This window comes from Octopus bimaculoides, chromosome 1 (genome assembly GCF_046866305.1).
Source record: "Octopus bimaculoides isolate indiv1 chromosome 1, ASM4686630v1, whole genome shotgun sequence".
In the NCBI taxonomy this organism is placed as follows: Eukaryota; Metazoa; Mollusca; class Cephalopoda; order Octopoda; family Octopodidae; genus Octopus; species Octopus bimaculoides.
This window is the reverse complement of record NC_142928.1, coordinates 145,874,567-145,893,422: the sequence shown is the minus strand read 5'-3', so window position 1 is coordinate 145,893,422 and position 18,856 is coordinate 145,874,567. Positions and strand designations below refer to the sequence as shown.

At 35.4% G+C, this 18,856-nt stretch overlaps 1 protein-coding gene across 1 annotated transcript in view; it reads right to left on the bottom strand.

The window, feature by feature from the left end:
• Window positions 1–15,251: 15,251 nt before the first annotated feature.
• LOC106868088 (putative ubiquitin carboxyl-terminal hydrolase MINDY-4) overlaps window positions 15,252–18,856 on the bottom strand; it is a 106,084-nt gene continuing 102,479 nt past the window's right edge. The window contains exon 17 of the mRNA XM_014913206.3: window positions 15,252–15,398. Within this exon, the coding sequence (XP_014768692.1) occupies window positions 15,350–15,398 (49 nt within the window). The 3' untranslated portion in view covers window positions 15,252–15,349. The remainder of the gene's footprint in view (window positions 15,399–18,856) is intronic.

The following is an 18,856-nucleotide window of genomic DNA, read 5'->3' as shown; positions in this document are numbered from 1 at the left end:
AACACAGACACACAAATACAAACATATATACGACGGGCTTCTTATCCTGTTTGAAGGGTGTGCATGGTGTGCATAAGTTAAAAGGTGTGGGGGAAGAAGTAGAGGGAGCGGTAGAAAGGTAAGAGGTGTATGGCTTGTGTAAATGTGTGGAAGAGAGGTTTAAATAAAGGGGCGGAGAATTTAGAACGCGAAGGACTGAAGTATGGCAAGACAAAATCAATTCCTGCTCTAGACAGCGGCAGGGGTCTGGGTAGCCTCTGGTCAAGGCCAGTCTGAAGACAAATGTTACAGAAAATGACTTGTCAAGCGGAAAAAGTAAGAGGCCTGGGTGTCATTACCGAGTCTGACGCTCCGAAGATGTTCAACTAAATCAGTGGTTCTCAAAGTGGGTAGTATTCCCCCCCCCCCGGGGCGGTGGAAACTTCCAGGAGGCGTTGAAGAAAAGTGGGGTGATGATGGGGTAGCGATTCATGTGAAAGTTTTGGCGATAATGGGGTGGCGATTCATGTAAAAACAACAAAATAATGGGTTCGTTAGATTAAGCTTTATTTCTGAAATTTGCTTCAGAAAAAGTTCTATGTTTCTGATGGTTAGTTGGCATGGGGGCGCTAAGAATGTAGCCTGGGTTTGTCCAGTCTACAGGGAGTAGCAAAGCGAGCAGGGGGTGCAGTACATCAGGTTACCAATCGATGATATGGTAGGGGCGGTTGTCGGTACCGGTGAGGACGGTGGTGTTGGAGAGGAAGAGACAGCGTATACGAGAGCAAGGGAAGGAGCTAGGTTGAGTACCAGAGGGGAGACGAAAGCTATTAGTCACTTAGGTTGAAGGCTCGTTTGAAGGTGAGTAGGCTGGCGACGATGTGGGAGGTGGGGGTAGATAGGAGTTGGCGGAAGCGCGTCAAAATGGCACATTGGAGGTGTAGGGATAATATGCAGGGGAAGGGAAGCATATAAGTGGAGGGCAGTTGCGGGAGAGAGGGCGGTTGCGGGAGAGAGGGCGGATGCACGAGCACCAGACCGGGCGCAGGCAAGGGTGTTCTGGATAACAGCGAGGGTGTATACCCGTCGGGTAAAGCAGCGAGCTATGAGTTGGAACTGTGTCTAGTGTTCATCACTACAGAGCCGACCGTAGGGGATGGACAGTTTGGTATGGGTAGGGTGGGAGGACAAGACGTTGAAGTAGGAGCAGGAGTCTGTGGGTTTGTAATGGATGGCGGTGATAAGAGAGGAGTGAGAGATGGTAAGGGAAATTTCTAAGTTAACGGAGGCGTTACAGACAGGGCAGAAGAATTCATATATATATATATATATATATATATATTACGGAGATGTACTTGCATAGCAAGTGACCTGATCTAAGATCGTGTGCTGGAACGAAAACAACTGCAGCGTGGAAGGTGTTTATAAGCCATTTAAAATAACACAAAAACCGTTAGATTCACTTCAACATTTAAAATTAATTTGTCAAAATATTTTCGTCGCTTTGAGACCGCGAATTGTTCACTGACAAAGTTCTGTGCTGCATCTCAGTGAACAGGTCGTGGTCTGTAAGCGACGAAAATATTTTGACAAATTAAATTTAAATGTTGAAGTGAATCTAACGGTTTTTATGTGTTATTTTAAATGGCTTGTAAACACCCTCCACGCTGCAATTGTTTTCGTTCCAGCACACGATCTCAGATCAGGTCACTTGCTATACAAGTATATCTCCGTAATATATATATATATATATATATATATATATATATATATATATATATATATATATATATATATATGTATGTATGTATGTATGTATGTATGTATGTATGTATTATGGGAGAGATAAGAGAGAGAGAGAGAGAGAGAGAGAGAGAGAGAGAGAGAGAGAGAGAGAGAGAGAGAGAGAGAGAATGGAAAGTGGAGTATACTAAAATTATTGGAGAATTATGATTTGAAAGTTGGCGGTCTTTTTTTAATAGTGGATCATTTTCACTTTCTCAAACTATAGCTATTTTGGGGCGGTCTGCATGATTTTTTCATCGAGGATGTTGAATTATGATTTGTGTATTGTTATAGCGTTAGTTTTTGTTGTTTAATCATTCTTTTCGAGTTTTTTTAATGATCATTTTCTGTGTTGTAGACGATTACGATGAAAAATAATCCAACAACAGCATTAAAAAAAAAAACAAATCAGCAACAACAACAGCACATTAGATATTGAACAGATTTTGTTTTTAATAACGTGAGAACAATTACAGTTTGATAAAGTGAAATCTGTTTATTATTAACAAAGATTTTCTTGAAAAGATACAGAAAGTAGACAGCGATATTGTCGTTGGTGATGTTGTTTAACTACAGAACAGTGCTGATCAAGTATATCTAAGGTCAAAGAACATTCCAGCTGGACTCATCAGTATGTTAGGTATATACAGGAATAAATTATCCAATGAGTCCTTCGTTCTTTAGAAAGGCAGGTTGTGATTTTAAAGGACGTTTTCTGTTAATTATAGTGTGTCGAATGATCGCTTAATAGCTCCCTGCTTTAATTTTCATTTGACCTCTCAGAACAGAGATTAGATAGAAAGCGGAAAACAAGCGTATGCACATGTGTATGCAGATGCATTCGTATTAGTTAGTTTGGAGTAGATTTGCTTCTGGTCTCAGTCTACAACAAACTATCATACCTTCAGGTTGTAGTCAGTGTTTCTCTGAGTACCGATTTTTTTTTTTTTCTGAAGTTTTGAATTTTTTGTCTTCTTTCAGTCATCCATATTCTTTTTTATCATCACTCACTCTCCTTCACTATTTCCATTGATCCACTCATTATTTCTTCTCTACATTTCTAGCCTCATATACATTGGCATGGCTTTTTTATCTCTTCTTCAAAATCAACTGCCTTCGCCTCTTCATTTCTCAACCCCACACTTCGATATTACACATCAATGTTTTTCTCTCTCCCTCTTTATCTCAAACATTCTTCCCCTCTTTATGTGTCGATTATCAGATTACCTAATTCCCTTTCTCAGTCATTAATTTCTGTTTTTATTCCTTTCATTTCCCCACTCTTACTTGCGTTATGTTTCCTGTGTCATGTTTCTATTTCTCTCTATAATTCACTGTTTCCTTGCTTGATAACCTGTCTCACAAGTTGCTTGTTTCTTCTCTACCTTCTACGCTATCAATCTCCCACTTACCTATTTTTGCATCTCGTCTACATCACTTTATAATAGTTTCCTTTCTCTTTCACCAATCTTAGTAAACTATAACCATTTTGCTTTTCTGTGGACAGCTCTCTCATTGTCTTTGTTTGATGCTTTCCCCTTCCGTTACTATTCTGGTTTTGTAGATGTTCTGGGCTAGGTATTAACCTAGTACAGCTTGAATCAAACTTGTTCCTGATTTTAGTTTAGAAATTTTCAGCCATTGTTGGCTTTCATTGCGGTTTACTTCCTCTCTGTTGAGTTTATATATATATATATATATATATATATATATATATATATATATATATATATATATATATATATACATACATACATACACACACACACACACACACACATATATATATATATATATATATATATATATATATACATACATATATACATATACAGGGTGCGGTGAATAAATTGTCCTCTAAATTACGCAAAAATGAAAATAACACTGACATCTCATTTTAACAGATGTATTTATTAAAATTACATAAAAATATCTTGAAATATTAAAGAGTTAATATATTCAATAAAATCACCATTAGCTTCAACCACGGCTTCCAGACAACTTCGGAATCTCCTGCAACTCTTCTGGACGGTCTCTTTGTTTAAGTTGGTGAATGCTGCCATAATCCTTGCCTTCAGTTCATCTTTGGTGTTACAAGGAGTTTTGTTGGTCCCTCGCTAAACTGCGCCCCACACATAATAATCATAATAATCAAGGGGGTTGCAGTCTGGGGAGTTAGGTAGCCAGATGTTAGGGGTGATGTGGTCGCAGAAATTGTCTGACAGCCATGACTGGGTTCTCTTGCTTGTGTGGCATGGTGCAGAGCCTTGTTGCTAGGCACAGTGTCTTCCAGCAGCCACTCTCTTGACCCAGAGAAGCACTAACTTCTCCAGGCACTTGATGTAGGGCTCCGTGTTGAGTCTGAGGCCGTGTGGGAAGATGAATGGAGTCATACCGTCACCATCACTAGTGATCACTCTTAACACAATGATGTTGGCTGGATGTTTGATTTTTATCACTCTCAGTACATGTTTTGGGAACACGGCAAGCCAACGGTTGTTCTGTGTTCACACTCTGATCCTGGCAGAAATTTTTCTTGTCTGATAAAAACGAAAGCACGTTTGGTTGGAGTGGATGCTTGAGTTTGTTCGAAAGCTTTGAAGCGCAGTCTTTTCTCTTGGCCTTGATGGCTTAGGATAAAAATTAGTCCTTTCTCCTCTTGTATGTGGAATACCGAATGTCTTCATGCATTACCTGCCTGATAACAAATTCAGACACTCCCATATCCGTGGCGACGGATCTGACTGACTTGGAAGGATCGTTGTCAATCATGGCCTTGATCTCACCAACAAATTCAGGAATTCTTTTCTTATAAGAAAGATCAAAATGAGTTTTACGAGCTGCTGTACCTTCGTAATCATCATTTGACTCATCCAACTCTTTTTGAATCCTCTGCGCTGTCCTCAGATTGACACCCAAACACTCTGAAATATTCATATTGGAGCTTCCGGTGCGAAGCCAAGTAGTACAGCATGTCATTTCCAAATTTCTGGCAGAGTGAATTGCGTCATGCTGTTGTTTTTCTTACAGATGGTGCCCAACTGACCCTACTGTACTGCGTAGTTGACAAAATAAAAAACAAACAACGCGCATGTGCGAAATCAAAAATATAAAATGGTGACAATTTACCCATCGTACCTTGTATATATATACAGATAGACAGACAGATATATGATGATGGTTGATAGTTCTTCACCTTAATTTCTCTGTTTTGTATTTTATAAATTTGTACCCTTCCTAAGTATCTATATGATTGGTTCAGCTCTAATTCTCTGACTTTGGTGTTTAATATCCTCAGTTCTAAAGTAATTTTCCACTTCTTATAATAGCTTTGATATATGTCTGATTCTATGCTTATTTTCCTGTCTTGGTTGAATCTGTGGCGGCACAAGCAGTCAGCGCCATATTGGATGAGATTTCGCCGGCAGCCATTGCAATCTCCGAGACAGGAGCGAGATCTCACCTGCATCCATTTGCCATGCGCGAAATCACAACGAGGTTCGCGATGGCAAACTGGATATAAGGGCCCACAAACAGATTCCCTTTTTTTCACCGCAAGCGCTTGCTGAACACACACTCGCTGGCTGAGTCTCCAGGCTAGTCCTGTATGCACGTCACATTATAAATCTATGAAAGATTTTTGGTGCCATTTCCATCTGATACCATACCCTATAAATAATTTCATGTCATCTATGTAGTCGTGGTGATTTATAATTTTCCCAAAGCATATGTACCCAGTGCTGGTTTAATAAACAGGTTTGTTAAAAGAGAGTTAAGCAAAAGAGTGGGAGGGAATAACTAATCCCCTCGGAAGATTTCTCTTCTGGGAGGTACAAAGTTAGTTTTAATTATTTACACCTTGTTTTGTAATAATATCGTTGTTTTTCATTCTGTTATGGCATGGTATTGCTTTATCGATATAGAGTTTTCTTTCAGTATCCAAAAGTGTCAAATGCTTTCAAATAACTTTCGGTAGTCAATCCAAGTCTTTTTAAGGTTTGTTTTCCTCTTTTTTAACGTCTTTTATAATTGTTAATAAATCGTCATGTGCACGATGAAGAGCGAGAGACAAAACGATGATTCGACGATTCGTTCTCAATATGTTCTCGCAGATTCAAAAGTGAATGTACTAATTGCTGTTGTATTTCGCCATTGGAGTAAAACTTCCCCTTTCAGACGAATGTGTGTTCATAACACTCGGCTCATTAGTGTAAGATTTACGGACTAATGAATCTAATAAGTGTTTGCAGTTCATGTTCATAATTCCGCAAATTATTTACTGATGCATGCTGATATCAGCCGGCCGATAAAAAAAAAAATCGTCATTTCCACAATGAACTGCGAGAATCAAAACGAAGATATTCATATTCATTCTTTATACTTTCCGGCAGATTTCAAACGTAAATATGTTAATTGATGCTATGTTTTGTCATAGAACAACTCTTTTCAGACGAATGTGTGTTCAGAATACTCTCGATTCATTAGCGTAAGATAACTTTGAGACACCTGCTGTTTCGACATCGTTGTGTCTGGTCAGTCAAAGGTTTACGCCGTGTGTTCCAAAACCTCCTTACGCTAATGAATCGAGTGTGTTTTCAATACACATTTGCCTAAAAGAAGTTGTTCAGCAACGACGAAATACAACAGGGTTAGCATATTCACGTTTGAATCTTCTGAAACTTATTGAGAATGAACATACAAATCATCGTCGTATAATTGTTCAGTTCGCTACTATTTATTTGCAGTCGTGTATTCCTTTCCAGGAACCCTTCTGGTCCTCTGGTAACATATCATATATTACTCTCCATATGTGGAATCAAGCAATTGTACAGTAAGGATGTAAGGGCTTTATATATTATTAGTAACCATGCTATAAATCAGTGGCTCTCAATCATTTTTTACCTGTGGATCCCTTTGATTCATGTTTTACTCTGTTGGAACCTCGTAGTCATTTGATGTTTAAAAAATCCTATCATATTTTTATAATTAAACGTTTTTAGGAATTGTATTTAAAAAATCGCTAAAATATTTTGTGTATTGTAGACGTATAACTAATTTATTGCGCATAAATTTTAAAAACAAAATCTTATATGGAGCCCCAAGGGTCATACAGGCCCCGGTTGAGAACCATTGTTATAAATCATAACTTTGTAGCTCTGAGATTTTTGTTTTTAGGTAATTAATGGTAGAATTTCCCTCCAGCAGTTGATCAGATGTTGATAGTATTTTGTTTACAATTTAAATGAATGCTGCTACCATATAACTACAAGTCTTGGTGAGCTGCTTGAATCAGAAATGGAGGACATGCATTTTTTAGTGCTTACCAATCACTTACAGTTCTCATTGTGTTGGTAGGTTCCTTGTCAGTTAAAGTGAATCATATTATATCTTATCTCTTCCCTTCATCGTATATTTTCATGTGTTGTCATTGCTCCTTATTTTCTCCGAGTATACCTGAATTTTTGTTGATACTGGTGTATCTTCCAGTGTAAAAGTCTTTTTAAAACTATGTACAGTTATATCCAACACATTTTAATTCACACGTTCGCGCACTTCATGTACACTCAAACGTGGAAAACCTTTCGCTGCAAAAACTGCCTGGGTTATGAATGATGTTATCAGACTACAGGACTCACAGTACTGCACTGTTACGCTTCATCAACTACAGATACCAAATCTCTCGTCGTAGCCCACTGAGAACAGCATATAATAAATTTGCTACTGAGTGTAAAGCTTGGTCAAGCTGGAATTAATTAATCAATTGATTAATTAATTAGAGGCACAGTAAGGAGCGATGATTAAAATAAAACTCTGTACAGTGATATTTAACACGTTCCGACAACGCCATTCCTTGCACAAATACATAAGTTTTCTCACACAGTCTATAAGAACAATTTCTCTCCTAAGATAGTTTCTACCGTGGAAGTCTTTTCATGTTTGACTGCACATGAACATGTTAAATATAACTATACATACACACTTGCAAATGGACGCGTGCGTTCGATGATGTAATAAATACAAATGATATATAAGCATGTGCATGTATACATACATATATGTATATACCTACATCTACATGTATATATAGATGCATATACGTGTACAGGACGTTAGACAAATGAACGGGAGCATAAAAACAAAACGAACTTTGTTTACAGACAACAGAACGAACACATAGGAAAACGAACAAGCCACTTGGAATTAATCCTTCATCAGCTGCCTCTATTCTAAAACCAGGCGTTTCGAAAATAAGGCAGGACGCACTCTTAGAATAGTTTCTTCCTGAGTAGTGGATTAACTCACTAAACAGAGGAATCCAAGGTGGCAAACACAAACCAAGACAGGGAAAATTGGACAATGAAAACATTAAAATGCCGTACGGCCAAACGCGTGGGATATTGAACGCTAGTGAAATGGCGAAGCTGGACGGAGAGATAGTAGCTACGTCTCGCTTTTAAGCTGATGAAGGATTAATTCCAAGTGGCTTGTTTGTTTTCCTATGTGTTCGTTCTGTTGTCTGTAAACAAAGTCCGTTTTGTTTTTATGCTCCCGTTCATTTGTCTAACGTCACGTACCCGAATATGCATCTATATATACATGAAGATGTAGGTATATACATATATGTATGTATACATGCATATGCTTATATATCATTTGTATTTATACATACACACCTTTATTTTAATCATTGCTATTTACTACAGTCTTTTTCATTTTCTTTTTTTTTTTTTTTGTTGTTGTTAGTGTCTCGGTAAAAATTTCGGTATTTGATTGAAATACTTTATTGAACTGGAAGACACTCTTCGTTTTTTTTTTTTTTTCTCCAGAGCGTTTTATTATGTGCATGTTTTTTTCTTGCTATACTTTCTCTACATATTTCTTCAACTTTCAATATCTTCTTTTTCAATGATAATGTACTTTTATAGCATTTAGATCTATTTGTTTTCTTCTTCGTGTCGGATCTTGCCATTTCTCGTTTGCTAAGTAAGAATACATCTTTTCTTCTGTCTCAATTTCTGTTCCATTTTTCTTTCTACGGTTTGGTTGAAAATCTGTCCCTATTAGAATCAAGTCCAGTTTCCCTCCATATTACTATTGCTATTGAATAAATTAGATAATTCAATTTGTTATAAACAAAGTTTCTTGCGCGACCTTATTTATCCATTATTTCATAGAAACGTTCATTCATTTGTAGCTTGAGGAAAAAGTCTTTCCAAAGTTGATTCTTGTTCATTGATCGAATGACGTTCTTTTATTCTTATATTTTCTTTATTGATTTCTCTTCAATATGTCATGTTATATATATGTGTGTGTGTGTGTTTGTGTTTGGTTTGTTGTCGGTATTTGTTTATTGTGGTTTTGTATTCGGTTGAATGCTTTTATGGGTTTCATAATCTTTGGGAGTTTGACTTCACTTTTTTTTTCTTTTTGTTTCATGTGTGGTCGGTTATCTTTTATCCTTTACTTTTTACTGCTTTCAGTCATTGGACCGCGGTCATGCTGGGGCACAACCTTGAAGGATTTAGTCGAACAAATTCTTAAGCCTGGTTCTTATTCTACCGGCCCGTTTTGCCAAACCGCTAGGTTAGGGGAACATAAACAAACCAACACCAATTGTCAAGCAGTGTTAAGGGACAAACACAAATACAGACACACACACATGGATATACATACATACATATATATAGACAATGGGCTTCTTTCAGTTTCCATCTACGAAATCCACTCACAATGCTTTGGGCTCCCTAAGGCTATAGTAAAAGACGCTTGCCCAAGGTGTCACAGAGTGGTTCGCAAACTTCTTACCACATTTATAGGCTTTGTAGCATTTTCAAATTTGGCTTGAGTTCTTGATTATGCGGTTGTGCCTGTTGGGTTATCTTTCTTATGTAGGGTCTCGTATATCTTGTATGTGACGGGTTCCTTAGTGACCACTTTTTTCCTTTTGTAGCAAGTATGTTTTTTATGAGAACTCAGATGTTCTATGTTCAACGTGTAATGTAGTAAAAGGTGCAGTTAAATCCATCTTCAGGATCTTAATTTTATTTATTACAAATCTCTGTACGTTTACTAGTGTAATTACTGTAATATTTTTTCCTTTTGGGTTTTTTTTTTTCTTCCTATCTCATATGATCATTTAATGATATGAGTATGTTTTAGATAATGCTGCTATACAGTATGCTTGCAACATTTCAATGTTGTTTCTATTGCTTCTTTTTTTATAATGTTTATATTTTGGATGCTAAGAGACAAGCCTTTTTTGTGTGGAGGTTAACCTTTTGATAAGAGTACCACTTGTGAACAAAACATCTTGAGGTCTTACTATATAATAGTTCTAATTAACTCATAATACAAAATTTCATCATTGATTTCACAGACTGATTTATTCCTGGGTCTGGTCAACATTATTTTCTGTTTTAAGATTGAATGTTTTATTTTATTTTGTTTGTATTTAAATGTTTGTTTTGTTTTGTTTTGTTCACCTCAGATGTTTTCATGTATGTTGCATAAATATCAAATTATAAATTATTTGTAGTAACTATAGTTGTAGTGGTAGTAACAGCAGCAGCTTAACGCTACAAATTAGGCATATCTCTGACAGCAAACAATTTTAATTTTTTACGAATAAAATTTATTTATTTTACTTATTTTTAGTCTTATTTTTTACCATCATCAATCATCATTTCTCATGATTATGATCAACAACAACCACAGCTGAGCAAAACAAGAATAGGCTCAGGTATGTGATTATGATAGTGGTGATGGTGATAATGATGGACTATGGCACAATATGGGGAAAGGGTTTTTATTTGTTGAATCAACCAATTACTTGACCAGTCCTTATTTCACAGAGTGGGTGTAGACATGGCCAAATGGATAAGACATTCACTTGTAATCATGATGTCCTGTGATTTTCATCCCACTGCTCGGCATTCTTTAATTCTTTACATGCTTCAGTCTTTGCACTGTGTCCATGCTGGAGCATTGCACTGAAGAGTTTAGCCAAACAAATCGACACCAGTGCTTACTTTTTTTAAGTCCACTACATATTCTATCAGTTTCTTTTGCACAAACAATTAAGTCACAGGGACATAAACAAAACAATACCAATTGTCAAGTGTTGAGAGACACAAAAACAAAAATACACTCAAACACACATACATACATACATACATATGCATACATACACACACATATATATATATATATATATATATATATATATACACAACAGGCTTCAACACAGTTTCCATTTACCAAATTGGTCTAGGAGTACAGTAGGAGACATTTGCTCAAGGTGCTGTACAGTGAGACTGAACCTGAAACCGTGTGTTTGCAAACCAAGCTTCTTAACCACAAAACCATACCTGTATCAATGATAATCCTTCAGCATCTTTGGCAAATGTCATTTACCATAGCCTTGGTTCCATCACATGTTTTTTTTAATGAAACTAAGTAGTGGAAGTTTGACAGATGGATTGTACACATGGTGTGTCATTTTGACTACCTGTTAGGTATGGAAAAACTACACATGCCTGTGGAATACTCAGCCACTTGCATTTTAATTTAACAAGTAAATTGTCCAATAGATCAAACATTTGAATGCCCATTATTGAAACTGATGGTGAACAAGGCTCCATCATCTCATGGATCTCAGGAAGGTACAATGCATGTAATATCAACTGTAATTGGATTTGAATTGAAGAGGCAAAGTTAACAGCAAGGTGTATATATATATATATATATATATATATATATATATATATATATATATATATATATATATATATATATATATATATATATATATATATATATATATATATATATATATATATATATATTTATATATATGAGGAGAGAGAAAGAGAGAGAGAGTAAATATATCAAAGTGCTTTACAATTATCAAAGCCATAAACATAAACATATTCTTTTTGTGTTGTGAAGATGATGATGAATACAATGATGATGTTGATGGTTATGATGACTGTAACAGTGATGAAAATGGTGATTATAATGATGATGATGATGATGATGATGATGATGATATTAATGTATTACTCTCGTTCATTCTGAGTCACCAACAGAAAGAATAAAATACTACTATTTTACATGATGTCACAATTTTTCAAGACTGTTGATTAACAATAAAGACTGGCACAGCTTTGAGTAATTACTGTTGTTATAGTTACTACTGATGTTGTCATTTAGCATCAGGCCACTCTGACAAGTGGCTTTACAATGACATGGTGAATGAATGAGGGAACAACAACATGATCACTCTCGATCTGTTAAAACAAAATGTCTCTTAAATCAATCACTAATTTCTTAAAAATAGGAAAGACACTTTGGTTAATGTAGTCCGGATACACTTAAATGGACTAAATGGCCATGACAGGAAGACCTCTAACCATAGATCTGCATTCTCTGAGAAGATCAGGGCTAAAAAAACAACAAGTATGATGCATAGACAGATGACTGTCATCGTCGTTTAATTAGAGATCAATCTAAATCAAACAAATTTATGTTCAAAGAATTTCAGCTGTGCCATTTCCCTATGTTCAGAGAACTCTACTCGTTTACTCTTTTACTTGTTTTAGTCATTTGACTGCGGCCATGCTGGAGCACCACCTTTAGTCGAGCAAATCGACCCCCGGACTTATTCTTTAGAAACCTAGTAATTATTCTATCGGTCTCTTTTTGGTGAACCGCTAAGTTATGGGGACGTAAACACACCAGCATTGGGCTTCTTTCAGTTTCCGCCAAGCAAATCCACTCACAAGGCTTTGGTCAGCCCGAGGCTATAGTAGAAGACACTTGCCCAAGGTGCCACGCAGTGGGACTGAACCCGGAACCATGTGGTTGGTAAGCAAGCTACCTACCACACAGCCACTCCTGCACCTAGATCAAATTAATCAATGTATTTCTTTTTAAAATAGAATGATTAGTAGGAATTCAGCTGTTACCTCTAGTAAGTAGGTCAATTACCATGTAGAAGCTCCTCCATTGATTCAATAGACAGTGAAACAACTAGGTAACATGTTCCATAGATCCATTGAGCCATTCAAATATTTGATTGCTTTGGAATAAAATGACAGTGGTGAAAGAAAATTACCTTAAAAATGTGTTATAGTTGAAGATCTACACCGTGAACTCTGATACAAAGTGGTTTAATAGATACAGTGCTGTATATGCCGATTCTTTTACTTCTAGTGTGCATTCTGTAAGATCAGTAAATACTGGTAAAGTGGACTCAGTCAAATTGCATCAGAATAATGCACAAATTAGTTGCAGCATGATTACATATCGAAATGTCTGAGAAGAGTTTATAGCTAATAAAATTAAAATTTTCTGAGCTATTTAAAGTCTACATTTACACCATCATCATTATTTAACATCTGTTATTCATGTTGTGACAGGTTGGATGGTCTGACAGAAGCTAGTAAGCCAAAGGGCTGCACCAGTCTGTACATTCTATTTGCATAGTCTCAGTTGGTCATGCTTGGTAATCCAGATAGATGGTTGCTTCTGATAAAATCCTATGAAGGAGGTGCCTGAGGACTCTACCAACACAACCTTCCCAAGAATCGTTGGGTGGAGAAAATAGACGGATGGATGGATGGATATTTGCATTATGTTTTCATCAGTTTGATCTTTGTTTATCACTAAGCACCTTATTGTTTGTTGGTTTTGTAACTGTTACTAGACTGGATTCATAAGTTGCAGCTAACAAAACTGGCATTCAAACTATAACTGCACTCACCATCTTATCTCAGTGCTCCTCCATTATCTAAATACATACTTATGAATTAATTATCGAATGTCTATCTAATCACACATCCAGCTAGAAATAACAACCAAATCACACATACACACACACACACACTCTGTCTTTCTCTCTCTCTATTGAGATAACCTCAACTAAAAGATCATAAAATGATGGAAAATTTGACTGAGAAACTAATCAAACAATGGATCAGCACATTACATTTATTGTGAATCCTATATAGATGCTTGACTGTCTCAAGAACTCCTTTACCAACTCATTATTGGTGCCAAAATTAGCACATATGCCTCACAAGGATTGTCTTATAAAAATAGCTTCATAAATAAACAAGCCTCTGAAAAGCTGGCTTAACCCAATAGTATTCAGATTATTTTGTCAAGTGCAATGCTTATTTATCCATATTGTTTTAAATTAATCATGCATTATCTCACAGTTTTGAGATTTTGATGACATGATTGTTTATTTTTAGAATAACATTGTAGGTTAGGTATAAGAAGCTGGATCTGGCTGGTTTAAACATAAAGCAAGTAGTATAGTTGAGCCAGATACGACCAGTTTAAATGCTAAAGGTTTAAAGGAGATGTCACACCTTCCAATCCTTTGCACAAAGAGAAAATCAATGTGTCAATACCTTGGGTTATTTATGAGTTCCTTGCATGACAATACTTAGAAAACAGTCGAATAAAAGTATCTGTAATGACAGGATATAATTCCTATCTGTGAATAAATGACTGATCAAAGAAAAACACATCAATGGTATTATGAAAGAGAAAGCCAGCTTCAAACATATTACTATTATTCAAGACCATATCAATTATAGAAATGACTGATTAATCAATACGTCATGACTAACACAATCTTATGAATAACATCTCAGATTCTTATGACAAAGAGCTCAGAGACTTGAAAAGCAATAACTCAGAGACCCATATAAGAGGCAGGTGGTAAACAAGATTTTCTGCAACAGCAATGAATAATTAAAAGTTTAAGAAGAGAAACAAGAAAAATCCAGAAAGTTACATAGAATCAGTCCAGAGTAAATAACTTTTGTAGCAGTCTAATTGGATTCTATGAGAGATTTCGAAAGAGAACAAAATCATGACCCTTCTAAAATAGAAAAAGGAATTATTTGTTTAGGTTAACTGCAGTGTGTATATATATATAAAGTTGGTTAATGAATTGATCATGTGTTTATCTATGCATAGACAGTGTGTGAGTTAGTGTGCATGTCTGTGTCAGTGATGATGAGATAATAATAAAAATAATAATAATAATAGAAACACATATATGTATGTATGTATATATATGCATATATATATATATATTAGTGTGTGTTCATATATACTTACCTATAGGCTTTTAATAGTAAAGATAAAAAAACTCATCAAAAATGCTTATATTAAATTTTCATTTAATTATAAAGAACTATTAAATTTACTAAATATTATAGAATTCCTGTTGACTTTTTTAACCACACAGCACTCAAATTTTCACAGAAAATCATATAAACCTTTATATATACATATGTATATATAATATACAAATACACATACATATAGATAAGCACACATGTACATACAAACACACTACATGCATACACTCACATATACACACATATATATCAACATGTATACATACGTACATATATATACATACATACATATATATATATATATATATATATATATATATATATATATATATATATATATATATGTATGTATGTATATATAGGCTTGAATTCACAGCAAACTGTTTGTTACGATAAAAATGATTTGCTTTTTCAGGAAAGACAGTTCAGAGCAAAGGTTCTGTAGAGTTCCAGTCTATTCGGGCATTATGCCACCTGAAAATAGAAATTGGTTGTAGATAAGACTCCAAGAAATGATCTTTGTATCTCATTGGTTAAGTTAGCCTAATTTTGTCTTATTATAGTACCATTTCCTATTTTTCTTTTGTTATTATTTTTTGCATTTTTTTTTAATTAATCACATTAAGTTCGCTAACCTAAGGATAAGGCTGAATTTCCCATCATGCAACATTTTACTTCTCTGTAATGTCTTCTATAGGAAAGTCACCATTTACAAAATTAATTTCTTTCCTCTCCAGACACATAGAATAAATATCATCTATCTTAATGGTTTATTGCACTAGATACAATAAATACATTCAGTCTGGAATGCTGCTGTTCTTGGACAACTGCATTGTCCTAACACATAAGGCTATTGATCTCTAACACACACGCTATGTATATATAGACTATATATATAGACTATATATATATATATATATATATATATATATATATATATATATATATAAACATATGTGTGTGTATACATATACATATATATATATATTCGCATGCATTCATATATAGATATTCTCATCATTTAATGATATTAATATGAATGTGTGTGTATGTATATATATGTATATACGGACACTCACACATATACACATATATATAGTGTGTGTTATATATAAATATAGAAATATAGGAATAAATACATGCATATGAATTGATTTTACACATCAGATAACAAAACATTAAAAATGAAATAACTGAAATTCACTATGCATACAAGAACATAAAATATATATACAAATGTAAAGGCAGAAACATGTATATATATATATATATATATATATATATATATATATATATATATATATATATATATATATATATGTGTGTGTGTATGTATGTATATATATATATATATATACACACTCAGACAAACAGACATACACACATATGAGTATATATATATATATATATATATATATATATCACATGATCAGGTGATTGACCAGGCTATCGAAGGTTGTTACACCTCACTGGTCACAATGTACTTAGCATCATTTTAGCATTTGAATGATAACACCCTGCTGGCTAGGTGAGCAGGCCAATATACAGACAGACAGATAGACTGACGAACAGACAGACACATAGATAGATAGTTTCTTTTTTCTTTTCATGCCATAGGACTCATAAAGCTGATTACCCATTTTGTAAGGAATATATGTAGTCAAAATCACAACTTCCTCCAATGAACAGTTGGTCCATTGCAGGCATCCAGGCCAGCAATTTTGAAAGGCGTGGGCAAGCCAATTACATCAACCCCAAAATTCAACTGGTACTTTATTTTATTAAATATAAAGAGATGAAAGAAAAATTTTACTTCGGCAGGATTTGAGTTCAGAATAGAAAGAGCCGGAAGAAAGGCACCCATGCATCTGTCCAATGTACTAACAATTCTGCCAGCTCACCACCTTACATGGTTTTACTACTTTCATCCACTGGACAGTAGCTAAGCTGGGACATAATCTTTTAAGTGTTTAATCAATCATACTGAACCAAACAGTCATTACAATCTGGTATTATGTTATCAATCTTTTTCTCAAACTTGTAAGATATAGGATATAAAATTCAACTGAACATCAGTTTTTAAGAGGTGTGATGATAAACACAGATATTGATGCCCACCCCACAGACATATGTACCATATGCAAAGATTCACATACATTTATAAGTTTACACTCAGTTTCTGTCCAATATATTTCACTGATAATGCGCTAGTTAACCCAGCAATAATAGAAAAACATTTACCTAAGAAGAGGTGTGAAGTAAGTGGAATAGAACCTGAAATTGTGTGGTTGAGAAATGATCTTCTTAACCTCAAAGCCATGATTTCATCTACATGTGTGTGTGCGTGTGTGTGTGTGTGCGTGTGTGTGTGTGTGTGTGTGTGTGTGTGTGTGTGTGTGTGTGTGTGTGTGTGTTCTTCAGCCAAACTCTTCGCAAGAAAGAGACAGCAATATAAATTCTTGTGGATGATTTAAATAACTGAAAAATTCAGTTTGTGCAATAGGATAACTAAGATGAGACTTGTTATTGGAAACTCAACACCAGTGGTTATTTCTGCCAGGCCTGAAAGGATAACAAAAGGATTGCTTCTATGAGATCCTTCTGCAGACTACTTCAATGACATTTGACAGTGATTTCATTATCTTGACTGACAACTTCAACAAACATGTTGCCTAATGTGTCAATGACTTCCATGACATGAGGGTAATAGATATGAAATGTGGAGAACATAAAGCTCCTGGAGTCCTGTGATGCAATTAATCTAACCATTTGCATCTCACAGTTTAGGAACCCAGCCAACCACATCACCATCTACCATTCTGGTGAACATACAAATCATTTAGATGGCATTGTCACCAGGAAACAAGAAAGAAGAACTATGGTGAATACCAAAATCTTTCCAAGCAAAGAATGCTCTATGCAGCATAGATGTGGCTAACAACTTCAGAGGCAGTCAGACATAGAAATGAAAGATGGCACCAAGAAGGAGATATGCTAACTAAAAGATCTCATATTTGGGAATAGATTAAGAGAAATTCTAACCAATGTACATAGTTGATAACATAAAGGTACCGTCTCGAGTCATGCTGACTCACAAGGGCTGGTTTCCAATTTTCCTGGTGTATAGATTCCCCACTTGGACAGAACACTGGTCTGTCACAGGATTACATATCCCCACTACCACTCATCTCCCTAAATACAGCTTTTCTTTGCTACCGCTAATCTTTCTCACTGCCTAGAACCATTTAACTTGATATCAAGCCTTCATCCATATACTGTCATCTCCGTCCACATTTTACATTGATCACTGAGCCACCAAATTATCTCTCTCCACCACATTTTTGTCAGCTGGGTGGACTAGAGCAATGTAAAATGAAGTGCTCTGCTCAAGAACAGAATGCATTGCTCAATCCAGGAATCAAAACCACAATCTTATGTTCATGAGGCCAACACCCTTACAACTAAGTCATGCACCTCCACACCAATGTATATGACTATAGGGAGAAAGATTTAGACACCAGTAGCATAGATGACAACAGGAAATATCTATGAAATAACCTGCTTGGGGTTACAGATCAGACATCAATTTGAAAGTAATGTGGAGGAGAAATGATATGGTTGATAGGGTGATAAAGGCTAAGACACAGGCTTGTAACACATGGAAAGAAGGCACAAAGCTTGTGTTAGAACTGTGAAGCTACTTGGAAATAAAGCAGAAGACCAGAAAGAAATGAAGCAACTATGCTCTGTTGGATACATAATGTAAGTGTGCATGAATGACATAGTACAAATGTGGTGAGAGAAAAACTGGGTATAACAAGGGGCTACACACAGAGGGGACAAACAAGGACAGACAATGGATTAAGTCGGTTATATCGACCCTAGTGCGTAACTGGTACTTAATTTATCGACCCCGAAAGGATGAAAGGCAA